General features: G+C 43.8%; 1 protein-coding gene across 3 annotated transcripts; it reads left to right on the top strand.

The window, feature by feature from the left end:
• The first annotated feature begins 1,337 nt into the window (after positions 1-1,337).
• On the top strand, positions 1,338-19,832 carry LOC722253 (pregnancy-specific beta-1-glycoprotein 7). Of its 3 annotated transcripts, none has more exons than XM_077983070.1 (7): positions 1,378-1,533; positions 2,757-3,116; positions 11,756-12,034; positions 12,435-12,689; positions 17,086-17,294; positions 17,470-17,553; positions 19,426-19,832. In XM_077983070.1, the coding sequence occupies exons 1-5, from the start codon at positions 1,452-1,454 to the stop codon at positions 17,142-17,144; spliced, it is 1,035 nt and encodes a 344-aa protein (XP_077839196.1). In that variant the 5' UTR covers positions 1,378-1,451; the 3' UTR covers positions 17,145-17,294; positions 17,470-17,553; positions 19,426-19,832. The 3 variants fall into 3 exon arrangements, with proteins under 3 accessions (XP_077839197.1, XP_077839196.1, XP_014979597.3); XM_015124111.3 differs by lacking the exons at positions 17,086-17,294; positions 17,470-17,553; positions 19,426-19,832 and adding exons at positions 8,763-9,041; positions 10,102-10,106; positions 15,925-15,992 and having other exon boundaries at positions 1,470-1,533; positions 11,761-12,034; XM_077983071.1 differs by lacking the exon at positions 17,086-17,294 and having other exon boundaries at positions 1,338-1,533.
• The last annotated feature ends 677 nt before the right edge of the window (positions 19,833-20,509 follow it).

Below are 20,509 nucleotides of genomic sequence, written 5' to 3'. Positions count from 1 at the left end.
CATGCTCCATCTGTCCTGTTCTCTGGGGCATCCCAGGCCAAGCCTAGTGCTGACACAGACCAGTGCCTGCCTGAGGGCCCACAGCCTCCCTGGGAATCAGTCAGGCACCCTATGACCTGTCTGCCCGCTGCCCCCCGGGGGGCTCAGAGCGCGTGTGATGGTCACACACAGGCACCATCCAGGATGTGGCCACCTATCCCCGCCTGTCCCTTGGGAAGACAGACCTCTCCAGTGTGCCTGCTGGGAGAAGGGGATATTATTGCTCTTTGCTCCCAGAACACAACTCACCCCCATGTGCCCTCTCAGGTGTGAGCAATGTCCCTCCAGACAGGCTTTCTGGCAACTGCCTGTTCCTCTTCTACAGAGAGTAGCTTGGCCAGGTCAAAACCCTCAGGACAGACCCCTGGGTATGTCAGCACATGGAGGACTGAGCCCATCACGACCACGGAGTAAGTCGGGATGAATCACTGCAGCTCTGAACCCCTGCTCTGTCCCAGGCTCCTGTTCCTGCATCTCAACAAGCCATGTTCCACAGGGTTCCTGGGTAACTCCCCACTTTCTCCTGCACCACCATGGGGAAGGTGTGGTGTCCACAGGACAATCAGATGGGCAGAGAAGAGAGGACACCAAAGATGGTCAGGAAGAAATGAGAAACCCTGAGCCCCAGCTCAGCTACCAGACTCCAGGGAGCAATAGTGACTAAGAACGGACCCTTTGACTATGGGACTCACAGCCCCCACTGAGCAACCAGCACAGGCCTCTCCTCCCAAGGGGCACGAGAGATTCACCCTGCACACCTCCAGGAAGGACACTTTCCTCTGGGACACCCAGGTTCTGAATATCCATCCTTGGAAGCTGCAGTCAAGCTAGACACAATTAGAGAAAGGAAGGGTTCCTGTCACCAGGCGACACACAACTCACCCACAGCACAATGGGGTGTCCCTGTGACAGGGAGCTGGTGCAGCTCCAACCTCCTGCACTGAAGGGGAGAGTCAGATGGGGATGAAAGAGGGCAAAGGACATGAATGTGCACCCCAAACCAGAGCCATTGGGACAGCAGGAGGCTGAGGCCCAGGACTGTACTTGCCCAACCTACAGGGTATGTGTGTGACTGTGTGCGTCTGTGTGTGTCTCTTTTGTGTGTGCGTTTGTGTTTCTGCACATAGTGTGTGTTGAGGTTTGGTGACAGAATCACTGCTGAAAAAGGCAGAGGCCTCCACAATTCCCAGGGACCTGACACACAGACAAAAGGAAAAAGAGAAGGAGGGACAAGGAGGCAGGACTGAGAGGGGAGGGGACAGAGAGGTGTCCTGGGCACAGACCCCACCCATGAGCCTGAGAAGTGCTCCTGCCCCGGGAAGAGGTTCAGCACAGAAAGAGGAAGGACAGCACAACTGACAGCCGTGCTCAGAAAGTTTCTGGATCCCAGGATCATCTCCACAGAAGAGAACATGCAGGCAGCACAGGCCATGGGGCCCCTCTCAGCCCCTCCCTACACACTACACATCACCTGGAAGGAGCTTCTACTCACAGGTGAGGAGAGAACTTCCTGGGAGAGGACAGGAGGAGGAAGCAGAATGATTGGATGCGGTTTCCTGGACAGGATGCGGTTCTAAAAAATAAAAGAAGTCAGCACTTTGGGAGGCTGAGGTGGGTGGATCATGAGGTCAGGAGATCAAGACCAGTCTGGTCAACATAGTGAAGTCTCCTCTCTACTAAAACTACAAAAACTTAACCAGGTGTGGTGGTGTGCTCCTGTAACCCTAGCTACTCGGGAGGCTGAGGCAGGAGAATTGCATGAACCTGGGAGGCAGAGGTTGCAGTGAGCCGAAATGGCGCCACTGCATGCCAGCCTGGGCGACAGTACGAGACTCTGTCTCAAAAAGAAAAAAAAAAAAATACAGGAAAGAAGGCTCTGTTGGAGCCTGGATAGGGGAATATATACCAGAGAGGGACACGGGTCAAAACAGGAAAATCACATTGCACTGGAATTGGTAAGAGGTAGGAAAATCTCAAGTGTTCTTTTTTGCTGGTTAATCATCACTGGACACCACATTTTGAAAAATGATAATAATAACTATTGTCAGATGACACTTTAAATGAAAATATAAACAAGGCATGAAACACTGTCCTCAGCAAAAAAACATCAACAATTGGAGAAAGACAAATAAAAAAACCCTGGGCAGGGAGGACCCGGGGAACTCTCACATGTACAGGAATCTACAGCCTCTCCAAGGCACTGGTGTGCAACCAAGATCAAAAGTCCCTGTCCTTATGGAACTCATGCTGTCATGGGGGGAAGACAGACATGCAAAGAGATCTAGAATGTGAGGTCAGGTGTTGACAAGAGCTCTGAAGGGAGCAGAGCAGGGAAAGGCCAGAAAGGGAAGACCCAGGGTATCCAAAGGAAGTGTCAGGAAAGAAGTCTAAGGATGCCCTGATGCGAGCAGGACCTGAAGGCAGTGTGGAGAGAGCTGTGCAGACCCCTGGGGAAGAGGATTCCAAACAGAAAAATGCCAAGGTCGGAAGTGTTGAAGGAATGGGGGTCGTGCTGCTGACCTTGACCCAGTAGGACAGTAGGACACACACACACACTCACAAACACACACACACAAAAGGTGAATGTGTGTGTTTGTGAGTGTGTGTGTGTGTTTTCAAGGCTGATGACTGAAGAGATCCTCTCAGGACGCAGGGCCCCATCTTTTCACCCCAATACATAGGTCTCAATATTGACTGATGCTCTCTCCACCTCCTAGCATCACTTTTAATCTTCTGGAACCCGCCCACCACTGCTCAAGTCACAATTGAAGCCCAGCCAGCCAAAGTTTCTGAGGGGAAGGATGTTCTTCTACTTGTCCACAATTTGCCCCAGAATCTTGCTGCCTGCATCTGGTACAAAGGGCAAATAATGGACCTCCAACATTACATTACAGCATATGTAATAGATGCTGAAACAATTATATTTGGGCCTGCATACAGTGGACGAGAAACAGTATATTCCAATGCATCCCTGCTGATCCAGAATGTCACCCAGAAGGACACAGGATCCTACACCATACATATCATACAGCGAGGTGATAAGACTAAAGGAGTAACTGGACATTTCACCTTATACCGTGAGTGATTCTACATGATCCCTGGGTGTTGGGGGGTGGGGGTCACTTCTACTTTGCACACACAGGATGGTCAGGCCTGGACTGTGCCTGTGTCCCTCTCTGCATTATGTCCCATGTTTGGGTTTTGGCATTTAGTGCAGGACACACACAGTGGAGACAAACTACAACAGATCAGAATTCCTTTCCTGCCTCCAGACCCTGTAGACACTTGCTGCACAGGAAGGACAGTCTGATGGGGTGGGGGGTGCTCAGCAGGAGGAGATCAGCCTCAGCCAAGCACCTCATGCCCTCTTCATAAATTTGACAATGAGAAAGACCCTGGAGAAGTGAGTAGGGCTTTGCCAAAGAGGACCCCTGAGATACTCTCAGAGAAGCTCAGCCCAAGAAGCCTCAACCTCAGACCCCTGTCCCTAAATCCTTACTCCAGATAAAGCTGAGGAGCCTGTGCCATGGCTGGGTTGTGGCAGGGCTTACTGGTACCAAGGATTTACCAGCTGTCTGAGGACTGTGTCTCCTGGAGCTGCTCACCAGCCAGGGCTCAGCCCTCAGAGCCTCATCTAGGCAAGGACAGAGCTTTCTTCACCTCACACTCAGAGTGGAGAGGACAGAAAGACAAGCTTTGTAGGCCATCAGCCAACTGCCTTGCAAGGCTTAGGACACTCCATAGAAACTCTAATGTCCCCAGAAGCAGAAACAGAAGAGAGAAAATGTACCTGGCAGCAGCTTGTCCACAGGGATCTGACCTAAAGGTGCTCTCTCATGGAAGTGAATAATAATAAATGCTGTTTGTGTGAACACCTCCACTGTGCCAAACATTAGGTCAGGTGACTGTGAAGAATTTACAATTTATTCACAGATAGCATGAAAAGCCACAGTCCATTTGCCATTTAGCTTATATGACTGAGAGAAAACTGAGGCACAGGAAGGCACAGTCACTAAACCAGTCACACAAACACAAAAGGCAGATCAGGGTCACATGAGGTCTGTCTGCAGCCACAGGCCCATCCTCTCCTCCACCAGAAGTGAGGGCTTATTGGGTTCCAAGGACCCCATAGTCATTTATTGGCTCAAATCCTCTCTTAGGCATCCAAACCTCAGAGGAGAGAGAGCAAATGCTCAGCTGATTAGTCTGCACTTCAGAACTAAATTACCTGCCTCAACTGTCAGAGTCAGTGCAAAAAAATGTCCAGGCCTCCACCTAAGATCTTAACTCCTATCACTGAACCTGAAATCCTATGTTTCCCAAAGTGTCCATGTCACTGGCATGACAGGATAAAGGAGAGGACCTTGTTTTCTTTCACCACTCACACCCCGCACCAGCACAGGCCCAGTGAGAGACACACACTCAGGAGCTCTCGCATAACAAATGAAGGAATTGAATGAAGGAATTAATGATCCATAACCTCTTTAGAGGCTGAATCTTGGATGCAGAATCCTAGGAAGTTCTAGCCACACCTGTCCCTTGTCCTTCAGAGGCTGACAGCCATGTTTCATCCCCCCACTACCTCTTGCCCCTAAAGCCACCCCCCTTCATGTGTAACTCTGAAGCTCTTTGGCCACTGGAGGATTTTCAGGGCTCCCTGGTCCTGGACTGTGGAACTGGGGGTACCTGGTCCTTGGGGTCTCTGAAGTCACTGTAGCCCCCGCTGTTCTCTGCCAGGCTGTCTCTGCCTCTCTCTGCTTCTCTGTGTCCCTCATCTTCCTCCCGCTTCATTCTACCTGGCAAGCCCTGTCCTGCACAGCTTCTTCCTCCACCCCTAGGCCTTCCCCAGACACTCCCTCTAACTAGGCTGACTGTTCTGTTCCCTTCCTGCTAACACTGTGGTCTGGCCCATCTCCCAGGAAATGGGAAAGGCACAGAAATCACCTGGAACTGCCACTCCTGCCAGGCTTCATCTCCAGCCAATGTCCCCAGGTCACTAAGCAAATGAGCTTCCACTGTATCCCCATCCAGGGCTCTGTCCCTTTGTGAAGCTGATCTGTGGACAAGACTGTGGGACAGGGAAAGGCAGCTCCTCCATCCACTCTTATAATTCCCAGACAAGTTTTTCTGGCCTCCTGCACAAACAAAACCAATTGATCCCGATGGTGATTTGCAGTAAAGAAAGATTTTAATGACTCCAAGTCTGCCAAACAGGAGGACAGAGGTTTATTATTACTCAAATCAGCCTCCCTAGTGGATCAGGGGTTAGAGATTTTCAAGGATAGTTTCAGGGGCACAGGACTAAAAAATGGGTACTGCTGATTGTTTGGGGATGGAATCATGGGGGCGGAGGGAAATGATCTGTTTGTGCTTGAATCCGCCTCTAGGTGGGGACCACGTGACTGGCTGAACCATTAGTCATGGGTATGGATGAGGTCAGCCGGTTGCCAGAATGCAAAGAATGAGAAACATCTCAAAAGACCAATCTCAGGTTCTACAATAGTGATGTTATCTGTAGGAGCAATTAGTTACAAATTTTGTAAACTCTGGCCAAATGACATTTGAGGAGTAAGGGATTATAGAAACTGTGCCTACATTTTAGCAGAATTCAGTTTCCTCCTGTAATCTTACTCTCATGGTCTTTCACCAGTTTTACAAAGGCAATCCCTGGGCAAAAGAAGGGTATTAGTGTTATGGAGGAACTATTATCATTCTTGCTTCAAAGTTAAACCATAAACTAAATTCCTCCCATGGTTAGCCTGGCCTATGTCCAGGAATGAGTGAGGACAGCCAGCCTGAGACTAGATGCCAGATGGAGTCAGCCATGCTAGTTTGCTGTCACTATTGTAATCTTTGCACTGACTCACCAGGGTGTCAAAGGCTGGACAGGTCTACAGTCTCCAAAGCCCACGGGCTGATTTCACCCATTTCACTCGTGACTCCATCCTCAACCTACCATGGAGCTCACATTCTCCAGTCACTTCCTAGAGACTTCTGGTTTCCTGTCATGCATATAACAAGCTTGAAATTTGTCACTCGGCTCTAACAGTAAGTAAAAAGCTGAAAAACCTCAAAAGTCAACAACTCATTAAAATCCCTCAGAGATGGCCAGTCACAGTGGCTCACGCCTGTAATCCCAGCACTTTGGGAGGTTGAGGTGGGTGGATCACGAGGTCAGGAGATTGAGACCATCCTGGCTAACATGGTGAAACCCTGTCTCTACTAAAAATACAAACAAATTAGCTGGGCATGGTGGTGGGCACCTATAGTCCCAGCTACTCGGGGGACTGAGGAAGGAGAATGGTGTGAACCTGGGAGGCATAGCTTGTTTGAGCCACGATCGTGCCACTGCACTCCAGTCTGGACAACAGAGCGAGACTCTGTCTCAGAAAAAAAAAAAAGGGGGCTGTTAGAGAAATGAAGAATGCTTTTGATGCTTACTGGTAGACTGTACACAGCTGAGGAAAGAATCCCTGGCTTGAGGATGTGTGAATAAAAACTGCCAAAACTGAAACAGGAAACTTCAAAAAAGAGGGGGAAAGAAAGTGGAACAACATATTCAACTTCATATTTAATACTTCGTATTGACAATAGCAATTTTTAAATGTTGTAGTTGTGGGACAACTACCAAGGCTGTAACATACACATAATGGGAATACTGGTGGTGTCGGGGACCTGTTGCAGGTGGCCAGGTGGGTGCTACCTGATGGTTTTATTGCCTGTGCCACATACGATTGTTTCCTCCTGATGGTGCCATTTTCATAAGTTGGGGTTCCTCGTGTGGGGGACACATGAGCCATTGGCGTCTCACTTAGACTCTTCGTAATTCACACAAACTTAACCTCCAGTTGTATTTCCTGAGTTAAGAGAAAATGAAGAAAGCATTTCACATACCTGTTTTGGGCTCCTCCCCAATTTTCCTAACTCTGCACAGAAATTAGAAACAGGGAGTTCTTTCTATATTTACTAACATAACACATCCCTTCTTTTAATTCGGCATCATTCCTCCCTTTATGTAATTGACACACTGGCCAGTTCTGTCCTTTTGATGGGACTCTCTCTACTTAAGGAGTTGCTAATTTCAAATCACCTTTGGCATCTTTCTTTGAGCATAATGTGATCCTGCTGGAATTCACGGCACACCTAAACCTTAATTGGGCATCAAGAGAAATACTACCAGCAATTGATCTTAGATGTTTGGACCATCCGTAACAATTTCCACTTACGACAACATTTTAATGTTTCCTCCAAATTTTGTTTTGTTTTGTTACTAGAGTCAGAACATATCTTGAGGTCTAAACTCCTGACAACTTTTTATGGGAAAATTACAGTATTACAAATTGAGCATCCCAAATCCAGAAATCCAAAATCAGAAATGCTCCAAAATCCAACACTTCTGACCATTGATGTGATGCTAAAAAGAAGTGCTCACTGGAGCATTTTGGATTTTAAATTTTTCATATGTGGGATGCTAACCCAGTACATCTACAGCATTTATTCCAAAATTTAAAAAAAAAAAAAGTTAGAACTCCAAAACACTTGGTTTTAAGCTTTTTGCATAAGGAACACTTTATCTGTATGAACTGCAGGCATGAAGCTGCACAGGAGATCTCTAGATCCTTCTCATCCTGCATAACGGAAACCACACACCCAGGGAACAATGCCCTATTCCCCCGACCCCAGCTCCTGGAAACTACTATTCTACTCTCTGATTCACTCTGGAATCCACTGAGATGAGGTACATCGAGTAGTCAAACTCATAGAATCAGAGAGTAGAATGTCTAATGACAGAAAGTTTCTGCAAGACTTCTTCCCAAATATTGGTCTAATAGCCACCAAACATATATGGTGCATGAGGGCCAGACTTCCATCATCAGTTCATGTTTGTCCTTTTCACCAGTCAGTTCTGCATTTGCAAACATCCACATGTATTTCTAGAAAGATCCACATGGTCCTCACCTGCCCTCTACAGGGGGAAGGGAACATCATGGACCCAGAACAGGGAACATGGTCTTGATCCAAGCTATCAGCTCTTGCCTGTCCCCTTCACTCTTTGTAGGTCATTCCTTGGACTCTGCTCTATCTTTAGAGGTCACTGGCTAAAGTCAGTCACTATGAGACAGCTGGGAAAACTGCCCCACCTTGCGGTTCCACTGCCTGATGACTGAACTGACCTCCAGGCTTGACTCTGGTCTCCCCAGTGTTATTTCTGCTGAAGTACCCAGTCCCAGGCCAGACTTCCCAGTACCCAAAGGGTTTAAGGACAATGGGAAGTTCCATCATCCATCTATAGGATGTCCTTGGAAAGGGAAGCTGCAGAGAAAACATACCTTGGGGGACAAAGTAAGACTGAAACTAAGAAGATTTGAGCACTGCCGGCTCCAGGTGAGGACCACAGGGTGGGTCAGGCAGGCAGTTGGAGAGGGAGGGACTCAGAGAGGCAACAGGGTCTGTGACTACTGGTCCCATGTCTTTCCATGACCTAATACTGCTGCTCAATTCACACTTGAGAAAGTCTGTGCTTCTCCCACATAAAGCAGGCAGCCTCACAATCTCTGAGCCCTCAGATTGCCATGTGTCTCTCTTGTAACACACACTCCTGCGATGGGCTTTTAAGGACTTGGGTGAGCTGAGAGGTGGGAAATGCCAACTCTGATTGAAAAATGTCTTTGGAGGAATCAAAGGTGCCACACAGGGCAATCTTCTCTCTGTCATGTGCACAGTGGAGACTCCCAAGCCCTCCATTTCCAGCAGCAACTTAAACCCCAGGGAGGCCATGGAGACTGTGATCTTATCCTGTGATCCTGACACTCAGGACGTAAGCTACCTGTGGTGGATAAACGGTCAGAGCCTCCCTATCAGTCACAAGTTGCAGCTGTCCAAAACCAACAGGACCCTCATTATATTTGGTGTCACAAAGGATACTGCAGGACCCTATGAATGTGAAATGAAGAACCCAGTGAGTTCCAGCCGCAGTGACCCAGTCACCCTGAATCTCCTGCATGAGTATTTTCTGTTCCTCTGTGAGCCAGGCTGCCATCCGAAATACACATGGCCAGAGGCCAGGCCTCTCAGTCCCTCTCAGGTCCAAGTACAGAGACCTTTACCCCTGGACATCAAAGCTGGCCATGACTACTAAGAGTAGGCTTAGGCTTGATCAACAATGGGAGAGAAGAGGCTGCTCCTGTTATGGGAGATTCAGGGTCCACAGCTTATGATGGGAGAAACAGGGGAATGTCTCAGGCTCCAGATCAGTGAACACAGCAGGGATTTGACTGGGACTTCAGTGTTGTGACTTAGCTCACAGGGTCACTGTGGCCCTTCCACAGACCAGGATTTACCCTTTCCACTGACAATATCACCTGTGACTTTATTCTCTTTGCTCCAGATGGCCTGGATGCCCCCACCTTTTCTTATTCATACACCTATTAATATACAGGGGAACTCCCCAAGCTCTCCTGCCTCACAGACTCTCACCCACTGGCACAGCATTCTTGGCTGATTGATGGGAAGTTCCAGCAATCAGCACAAGTGTTCTTCATCTCCCAAATCACTAAAACATATACAGGGGTCTATGTCTGTTTCATCCATAACTCAGCCACTGGTGGAACAAATCTCATAATCAAGAGGATCATAATCCATGGTAAGTGTATCCCTGGAGCATTGGCAATATGTTTTCCAGTGAAGTCTATCTGGCTATCAGGGAAGAGCCACCTGCCCTCTGCAAAGGGAGAGGGAAAAAAAAAAAAACCCAGGACAGGGAACATATTTCTGCTCCAAAACCACCAGCTTTTGCCTGTCCCCTTCACCCTTCTAGATCATTCTTTAGACTACACACTAACAATGAACAATCTGAAAGGAAATTAAGAAAAGAATTTCAATTAACATTAACATCAAAAGGAATAAAATATTTTGGAATAAGTTAAACCCAAAAGGTCAAAGGGTTATACCCTGAAAACTCCAAAACATTACTGAAAGAAACTAAAGATGACATCAATATATGAAAAGACATTTCATTCTCATGGATTGGAAGAATCAATATTGTTAGGAAGACAATATTACCCAAAGTGAGTTCCAGATTCAAAGCAACCCCTACCAGAATTCCAGTAACATTTTTTGCAGAATTACAAAAATCTGTCCTAAACCTGACCTGACAGGTTCGCATTAATGACTGCCACAACAGAGACACAGAAAAATATGCAACCATGAAAAGGTGGAAAGTTTTGATTACATAGAAAATAGCAAACAGCCTTTCTCATATCCCAAAGCCCTCAAAAATATACGAGTGCAGCATGGCCAGTATGGAATTGATCGAAAACTAATCACCAAGCTAGAAATGTGGTGACAGAAAAAAAAAACATCAAGAATGTATTTGGCCTATCACCTCCCACTTTTGCATACTAATCTGATGCTGAAAAGAAATGCTCACTGGAACATTTTAGATTTTGAATCTTTCAGATTTGGGATGCTAAACCAGGAAGTATATGACAAATATTTCAGAATCAAAAAATGTCAGAAATCCAAAACACTTTTTGTCCTAAGTCTTATGTATAAGAAATACTCAATCTGTGTGAACTGTAGGCATCAAACTGTACAGCAGATCTCTAGAACCTCCACATCTGGCATAACAGAAACTGCACACCCATGAACAACTTCTGATTTTCCCCACTCCCAGTTCCTGGCAACCAGCAGTCTCTTCTCAAATTCACTTTGGAATCCACATCCATGAGGTCCCTAGAGTAGTCAAACAAATGGAATCGGAGAGTAGAGTGTCCAATGAAAGAAAATGTTTGCAAAAGTTCTCCCTAAATTTGTCTCATATCCATCAAACACACATGGTCCACGAGGACCAGATTTCCAGAAGTACATTCCCACCCTTTCCACCAGTCAGTTCTGCATTTGCAAATCTCCACATATATTTCTGGACAGGTCCACATAGACCTCACCTGCCCTCTGCAGAAGGAGAGGAAACTTACAGAACCCAGAACAGGGAACATGGTTCTACTCCAAAGCCACCAGCTCTTGCCTGTCCCCTTCACTCTTTCTAGATCATTCCCTGCACTCTGCTCTATCTTTGGAGGTCACTGGCTCAAGTAAGTCACCATGAAACACCAGCAAAAACACTGCCCCACCTTGTGCCTACACTGCCAGATGACTGAACTGACCTCCAGGCTTGACTCTGGTCTCCCCTGTCTTATTTCTGCTGAAACATCCAGTCTCAGTCCAGGCTGCTCAGTATCTTCAGGGTTTCAGGACAATGGGAAGTCCCATTATTGCTCATCTGTAGAATGTCCTTGGAAATGGAAGCTGCAGAGAAATCACATCTAAAGGGGGAAAGTAGGATGGAATTTGGAAGGGGCATAGGAGTTGCACATTCCAGGTAAGGAACCCAAGGTGAGCCAGTCAATCAGCTGATTAGAGAGGGACTGGGAGGGGTACCAGGGGCTGTGACTCCCACTCACATGTCTGTCCATGACCCAACACTGTTCCTCAATTCACACTTGAGAAAGTCTGTGCTTCCCTAAGACAGAGCACGCAGCCTCACAGTCTTTGAGCACTTAGATCATCATGCATGCCTTGTAACACACGCACCAGCTATTGACTTTCAAGGACTTGGGTGGGCTGAGAGGTGGGAGATGCCAACTCTGATTGAAGGATGTCTGTAGAAGAATCAAAGGTGCCACACAGGACAATCTTCTCTCTGTTACCCACACAGTGGAGCTGCCCAAGCCGTACATCACCAGCAACAACTTCAACCCCATGGAGAATAAGAATGTTGTAGCCTTAACATGTGAACCTAAGACTCAGAACTACACCTACGTTTGGTGGGTAAACGGTCAGAGCCTCCCGGTCACTCCCAGGCTAAAGCAACCTGGTGAAAACAGGATCCTCATTCTAGCCAATGTCACAAGAAATGACACAGGATCCTACGAATGTGAAATACAGGATCGAGTTGGTAGCATTCGCAGTGACCCAGTCACCCTGGATGTCCTCTGTGAGTATATTTGGGTCATCTGTGGGCCAGGCCACCAGCTTAAATCCAAATGACCAGAAGCCAGGCATCTCAGTCTCTCTCAGGTCCAAGTACAGACACTGTTATTTCTGGACACCCGAGCAGGCCATGACTCCCTGCCCTGGGGAAACCTGGGTAGGCACAGCCTTAACCAAGAATATAAGGGGAGGGGATGCTCTTGTCATGGGAGACTTGGGGTCTACAGCTTGTGATGGGAGAAACAGGTGAATACCTCAGGCCTTGGCTCAGTGAACACAGAAGGGGTTTGGCTCGGCCTTGAGGGTGTGTCTTGGCTCAGAGGGACACTCTGTCCCTTTAAGAGACCAGGAGCATCCCCTTCCCTCAGACTACATCACCTGTGTCTTTATTCTCTTTACTCCAGATGGTCCAGACGTCCCCAGGATTATCCCTCCATTCACCCATTACCATTCAGGAGAAAACCTCTACTTGTCCTGCTTCGCGGACTCTAACCCACCGGCAGAGTATACTTGGACGATTAATAGGAAGTTTCTTCAATCAGGACAAAAGCTCTCTATCCCCCATATTACTACAAAGCATAGCGGGCTCTATGGTTGCTCTGCTCGTAACTCAGCCACTGGCAGGGAACGTTCCATACTCACGAGGATCAAAGTCTCTCGTAAGTGGATCCTTGCATCATTGGCAATAGGGTTTTAGGTGGAGTCTATCTGGTTTTCAGAGAAGAGTCAGGAAAACATTTTAATTCCCAGCCTGTGTCCCATGGGCAGAAGCAAATCCTAAATTCTCCTCCTGAACCCTCCCAATTTGTCTCTACAGACCCTCTTCTCTTTCTTTTTCTGTTTTCTCATGGCTGACCTTGTGTCCAGCCTGAGAAAAGTAGGGAGGGGGCTTTGAGCCCTATGTGGTGGAAGAGGCTTCAGAGAGGTGGAAGAGGCTTCACAGAGGGACAAGGAGAGTCTTCAAGATCAAATTGCTTTTCGCTGTCACCAACACATCCATTTCTGCCACATCTTTGATTTCTTTTACCTACTCCATGAGCTACAAGGAACATCTGAGGCTTTGAAACAAGCTCACGTTTTTCCCCCAAATGAGAGGAGGAAGCCCCTTGGATGAGAGAGGGGCAGCTCAGACTGCTGCCTGCTCTGCTCCGGGCTTCTCCGGTGACTGGCCCTGCCTGACTCCACCTGGGGTGGGACAAGCAAGTGTGGAGAAAGAGCCCTGGTGGCCTGTCCTGAATTCAGCTAAATCGAGCTGCCAGTTGAAGTGAAGCCTAGTCTGCAGGGAAATAAGAACAGAGGGAGCCTCCGGGCAGACTCTTGAACTGTGTCCTGGCTCTGAAGTCACCGGCTGTATGAGGCTGTGGGCATAGCACATGGGACACAGCACAGAGGACAGTGAGTGATGCACACTTGGAGAAATAGTGAGAATCACCTCTTGGGCTCTGCATGACAGGAAAGGGGCAATGCCAAAAAGTGTGTATTTATAGAGTGTAAGACTACCAGGACACTTTATATATATATCTAATATAAGACTTATCATTAACTAAGTGTGCAATTTAGTGTTGTGTAACCATCACACTATCCATTTCCAGAACTTTTTCCTTTTACCATATTAAACCTCTGGATCCAAAAAACAGTAACTCTCACTCCTCCCCCTAACCCTTAGCACCCACCATTCTACTTTCTGTCTCTATGTAACTAGCTATTCTATCTTTTATAAATGGAATTATATAATAATTATCCTTTTGTGTCTGGCTTACTTCAGTTAGCATAATGTCTTCAAGTTTCATCCTTTTTGCACGATGTATTGGAATTTTATTCCTTGTAAGGTTGAATAGCATTTTAATGTATTTAGATACACTTCATTTGCCTACCCACTTATCTTTCAATGGACAATGGACTTTTCCGTTGCTTCCATTTTTTGGCTATTGTGAGTAATGCTTCTCTGACCATCAATGTGCAAATACTTGTTCAAATTTCCTTCCATTCTATAGGCAGTATGTCCAGAAGTGGAATTGCTGGATCGAATGGTAATTTATTGTTTAATTTTTTGAGAAATAGCCATACCACTTCTTACAGTGGCTATAACATTTCCCATTCCCATCAGCAATGCACTAGAGCTCCAATTTTTCCATCTATTTGAAAACACTTGTTTTGTGTTCCTGTCGTTATTGTTTATCAAAGCCATCCTAAAGTGTGTGAGGTGGTGTCACATTGTGGTTTCGATTTGTATATCTCTAAGTATTCGTGACACTGAGGAACTCTGCATGGGCTTATTGGATATTTGTATATCTTCCTTGAAGAAAACTCTATTTTAATCCTTTGTTCATTTTTTAATTGGGTTTTTGGATGTTTGCTGTTGTTGACTTGTAGTTTTTCATGTATTTTGGAAATTAATTTCTTATCATACTTAAAATTTGCAAATATTTTTCTCATTTCATGGGTTGCCTTTTTACTTTCTTGATAATGCTCTTTGATATATAAAAGGATTTGATTTTTATGAAATCCAATTTATCCATTTTATTTATTGCCTATGCTTTAAATAAAATTTACAACCAAAAAACCATTGTGAAATCCAATATCATGAAGCTTTTCTCCTATGTTTTCTTCTAAGAGTTGTATAGCTTTTACTTTTAAATTAGATATTTGATCTATTGTGGGTTAATTTTTGTATATAGTGTTAGGTAAAGGTTCCACTCATTCTTGCCCTTGGATATCCAGCTTGCCCAATATCATTTCATCAGAACACTGTCCTTTCCCCATTGAATGATCTTGGCACACTCGATGAAAATCATTTTGCCATATATGCAGGTCTTTCTTTCTGGGTTCTTTGTTCTATTTCACTAATTTCTATGTCCTCCTTTATTCCAATACCACACTGTATTGGTTACTTGGGCTTTGTAGTAAATGCTGAAATCAGGAAGTGTGAGTCCTCCAGCCTCATTCTTCCTCTTCAAAGTTGTTTGTCTATTTAGAGTCATGAAATTCAATACAAATTTTAGGACAGATTTTTCCTTTTCTGCAATAATGTCACTGAGATTCTGATAGGAATTGTATTGAATCTGCAACTCACTTTTGGTAGCATTGTCTTCCTAACAATATTGAGTCTTCTAATTCATGAAAACAAAATGTTTTTCAATTTATTGCTGTCATCATTAAGCAATATTTTATGGATTTCAGGTATAATCATTTCACCTCTTTGGTTAAACTTATTCCTAAATATTTTATCTTTTTGATATTAATACAAATTAAATTTTTTTTCTTAATTTCCCTTCAGATTGTTCATGGTTAGTGTATTGAAATACGACTGATGTTTGAATATTGATTTTGTATTGTGCAACATTACTGAATTCATTTATTAATTCTAATAGGTTTATTGCATCTTTAGGATTTTCTACATATAAGTTCAAGTTATCTGTGAACAGAAATAATTTTACTCCCTTCTTCCAGTTTGAATGTCTTTTTTTAAATTCTTGCCTAATTTTTCTGACTAGACCTTTCAATAATACATTGAATAGACATGTCAAAAGCAGCATCCTTGTCTTGTTCCTGCTCATATAGGGAAAGCATTCAGTCTTTCTCCGTTGAGTATGATGTTAGCATTGGGTTTTTCACATATTGTCTTTATGTTGAGGTGGTTTCCTTCCATTCTTAGTTGGAATGTTTTTATTATGAAAAAATATTGAATTTCATCAAATACTTTTATTGATTCAATCTTATTACTGATTATAGCTCTGGGCCAGCCCAGGCTGAAATACAGTGGTGTGATTATGGTTCCCTGCAGCCTCAACCTCCTGGGCTCAAGCAATTCTCCTTCTTCAGTCTCCCAAGATACGAGGACTACAGATGCATGCCAATATGACCAGCTAAATGGTTTTTACATTTTTTTTGTAGAGAGAGGGTCTCCCCGGGTTACCTATGCCGGTCCAAACACCTGGCCTCAAGAAATACTCCCACTGTGACCTCCCAAAGTGCTAGGATTAAAATATGACCCACCACGCTCAGACTCCATTTTCATTTCTGATTTTAGCAATTTTAATCTTCTCTCTTTTTTTCTTAGTCAGTCTAGTTAATGGTCATCAATTTTATTGATTTTATTTTGAAGAATCAACTTTTGGTTTCAATAATTTCCTCTATCTTTTTCCATTCTCCATTTTATTTTTATCCACTCTAATCCTTATTGTTTCCTTCATTCACAGTGTTGGGTTTACTTTGTTCTTCTTTCATATCCTGAAGTATGAGACAGCTTGCTTCATACCATTCTTTTAAAGGTTTAATGTAGTCAATGAAACAAGATGCCACACGCAGAGGAACCAATGTCAGCTGCTATATTACTACCATCATCATTAGCCTTGAGGTCAAATAGTCCTAGAATCAAATCTCAGATCCACTTATTACTAGCCATATGACACCAGGAAAGATTTTACACTACTCTAAGCTTCTATCTTTTCATAAGCAAGACGGAAATAATGTCTACCTGACAGGGTTATTGTGTGAATTAAATGATGTACAGATATTTAGCACAGGCCCTGGTACACAGGAAGTGCACCTCAACAGTACCTAACTATTTCCATATATATATAGAAAAAGAGGCAACACATAAAACACTAGGACATGGTTACTGACTACTTGTGGAAGAGAAAGGAAAAAAGCTAAGTGCAAAGAATCAACCCTGGTATGATAGTTTTTACTAACTGAAATGCATCCGTTAGGATTGGATGGGATTAGACATATAAGATAATTTATCAGGGAAGACACCTCTGAGAGAATGTGGGGCAGGCATGAAGGTAGTATGGGAGAACCCACAGACCCCTATGCAAAGCTGACTCCTGTGAAAAAGAAAGAGAAAGAAGCTTTAGGTATCAATGCAGTTCTAAGAGACTTTTTGCAAGGATGATCGGGAATCCTCCAACCAGTCACCCACTAGAGTTAAAGAGAGCCTCAGAGAACTAGGCTTGCTTTCACGCCCTTGCTGGGAACCTGTGAGAAGGAAGCTTTCTGTGCAAAGGAGGTGGTGAATTTGAAATGCACTGACCTGGGCCTTCTGTCAATCAGGTCCCTGCCACGGAGACCTGGCAGGGTCTCATTCATGGCTGCCACAACAGAGACACTGAGAAAAAGATGCAACCATGAAAAGGTGGAAAGGTGGAAAGTTCTAATGACATAGAAAATAGCAATCAGCCTTTTTCACATCTGAAAGCTTTCTGAAATATCTGAGTGCAGTAGAGAATTGACAGAGGTCTGATCACCAACCTAGAAACATGGTGAGAAGGGAAAAAAAACTGCAAGAATATAATCATCTCCCATCAAATTTCCAACAGAAATAATGCATTCCTTGAAGAAACAATTATAGAGTACCTCATGTTACATGCTTGTTCCTGAGGCTCCCCCCTGTAAAATAATATCACCTCCATTCCTTTTCTTTTCTTTCCATGACAGCTCCTTCAGCAACAGGGCGTATTTCTGGCCTTAATCCGATATAGCAGCCGTGATGTCATTTCTGTATTTCAGGAAGACTGGCAGGTATGATGGCCTTTTCTCCTGTCCTGTTTCCTGCAAGATTGACTGCCATGCTTGGGAGAGGGAAAAGACTTATTGGCCTGTATCTGGGACTGGATCTCCTCCTTCTTCCACTAAACTCCTGCTTCTCAGCACTAATTTCTGCAGTTCCCTTTCTCCCTGGCCTTTATGCTCCCTGTACCCCACTGTCTTTAAGACATAATTATCTCCAGCCTCTGCTCATTTGTTTCTCAGATTCAAATGAGAAACACAATTTCACATTGTGAAACCCTCTTCATTACTTTTAACATCTCTCAATAGTGTAATTCTCTCCATTCCCATAAAGCTCAACCACTTCTCAAAGTGTTTCTTGACTTCTTGTCTCCAGACTTTGAAACCTTCCTTGCATATGACTGTATCATTACTTTTCTAAAATCTAGTTAATTCATTTAATCAAGAATCCCCAGGGGTCTACTCTAGCCTATTTGGTAAGTTCACATTTTTTCTATTTACTATTCATTCTCACTTCCTTTACATCTGCTTCCTAGTATAATTCCTCCATCATAATCAGAACTGCCTTCCTACACATCCCTGCCCCTTCACCCACAAAGACATAAAATTCTTAGTTCCAATGCTATGTCTAAAAACAGGGTGAACTCCCCTCCACCATCTGCACTACAGACTTAACCACACCCTTCATCACAAGCAACCTCTGACCTCGTGGAGAACAAAGACCTTAGCATTAGCCTGTGAACCTGAGACTCAGGACACAACCTATGTGTGGTTGACAGCTTTTCCTGATGACCAATTCACATGCTCAAAAAAGATACAGAAATGAAGAAGGAAAGGTCCCTACCCCAGGGAACATAAAGCCTAAGACAGGAAATGAGACCTGAAAATAATCATGATACCAAAATAGAAAAAAAGTGAAGGCCACAAGAAATCAGAGAAATCTGATGGGAAATATAGCTACACATTGGAATAATGGAAAACGTTTTTAAAAGTGGATGCTGAAGCCCCACTCATGAGTTCCAGTTTAAAGGTCTGGAGAGGGATCCAGGCACTGGTAATTTTTAAGTCTTCCCTGACACTACAAACATGTAACGAGGATGAAGAATTCTTGTTGTAATAGGTAGAACTTAAAACTAAATCAATTATTTTCAGCTAGAAGTACTGCAATTTCCTAAGGACCTTTTTCAACATAGGTAAGACTATACTTTTTTGGCCCTAATTATTAATGGGCTACACCAAGAACTCAGTGATCCAGTTGGGAAACAGAAGCTAAATGGAAAAGCCACCTTATTTGATATGTCAAAATATATATAAAGCATTTTCAAATGAGGGATAAGTGACGCTAAACCTTCTCTAAATAATATTTATGGGAATGTTAATAATATGAGTATTCTAGGCTGGGCGTGGTGGCTCACGCCTATAATCCCAGCACTTTGGGAGACCGAGGTGGGCAGATCATGAGGTCAGGAGATCGAGATCATCCTGGCTAATACGGTGAAACCCGTCTCTACTAAAAACACAAAAACAAAATTAGCCAGGCGTGGGTGGAGCTTGCAGTGAGACAAGATGGTGCCACTGCTCTCCAGCCTGGGCGACAGAGTAAGATCTGTCTCAAAAATAAAATAAAATAAATAAAATAAAATAGTGTTCTAAAAACTATATGAAATTTCTGGAAATTGAGTATGTTATCAGTCGTAGTGTCATATGCCACAGAAGTAACTAGATTTCTATGTGAGCTGTGTCTTTACCATAATAAACCTAATAAAAGTATCATTAGATTTTTAACCATAGTCATTTTAAGTCTTTGTCATTCCCAGGCAGTTGCTTTCGTTCTTCCTCGAAGTATTTACAATCAGCTACAGTCCAAAATTGCTTTTTTTCAAGGAGATATATGGAAAAGACTCTGACAACGACTCTTGAATACAAGTTTCTGATAACTTCAAGATCATATCACTGAGAACTTTCAAAATTTTAATGAACAGGATGCTACCTTCATGAAATTCAAGACAAAGAAGAAAAAAAACTCAAATTTATTGGACTAAATAATCAAAAGGATAATATTTTCACAATTTTTTATTTGAAAATGTGCTGATTCCTTGAATGTTTCATTCTCCAGATATATGAACTTTCTCTTTTAAGCTATTTATACTTTACAGCAATTTGGTAAAGTATACTTTTGTAAACAAAAATTGAAACATTTGCTTTGGCTCCCTATCTGAGTGTCCCAGAATTGGGAAATTATTCATGAGTATACATATGCATATGGTAATAAAGTTATTTGCACAAATTCAGTAATAATCTACTCTCTTTATAACATGACACATTTAAAACATTGGTTATATTACCAAGGCTTTGACTGGGATGTTGTATTTGAGAATATACATAGAATAAACCCATAGGGAATGCAGGCAAAGTCTAAAGTTGGCCTTGGTTTGGCTTCCTAGTTTCAAGAGGTTTTTGAAAGTTTAATCTGAGAGTCTTATAAAACTTCTAGCAAAGCAAAGTTTAAAAGGATCCTCTATGGTCCATTGCTACTCTTGCTTCACTTAGGTAAAAAATCTAGGCAAGTTTAGTGAGACTCAACTTATTTTGCAAACAAATTCATCCTACTGCAATTATCTTTGGAAAAAATAGAGACTCCTATATAGAGAAAAATTATGTTGAAAAGAAAAACTGTAGTGCACCTGTAACCAGACTGAACCACTGTTCATTATCTTTGAGTATTTATAATCCACTGGTAGACTAGACTGGACCCTGAATTCTTTTGGTTCTTCCAATTCAATTTTCTCCAATGAAATCATTAAAAACAAGAACAGCTCCGTTGCTGAAGCCATATAAGCTGGAGGTGGACAACTCAATGTAAATTTCATGGGAAAACCCTCATGTCCGAGGTGTGGGCCACTCAGAGCTCACCAAATGTTCAACACTATAACTTAGAGACAACTAAACTGCAAACCACAAAAACAAG

The sequence above is a fragment of the Macaca mulatta genome, chromosome 19 (genome assembly GCF_049350105.2).
Source record: "Macaca mulatta isolate MMU2019108-1 chromosome 19, T2T-MMU8v2.0, whole genome shotgun sequence".
Taxonomy (NCBI): domain Eukaryota; kingdom Metazoa; phylum Chordata; class Mammalia; order Primates; family Cercopithecidae; genus Macaca; species Macaca mulatta.
The sequence above is the reverse complement of the archived record's forward strand: the minus strand, read 5'-3'. Positions and strand labels throughout refer to the sequence as shown.

Bases quoted from the DNA above. Each gene is read 5' to 3' on its own strand.
- LOC722253 (XM_015124111.3), top strand. From the start codon at position 1,470: ATGGGGCCCCTCTCAGCCCCTCCCTACACACTACACATCACCTGGAAG. The intron at 1,534-2,756 runs GTGAGGAGAGAA...TCCACCTCCTAG, and splicing joins GAAGGAGCTTCTACTCACAG to CATCACTTTTAATCTTCTGG. The intron at 12,690-15,924 runs GTAAGTGGATCC...TTTTTTTTGTAG, and splicing joins CACGAGGATCAAAGTCTCTC to AGAGAGGGTCTCCCCGGGTT.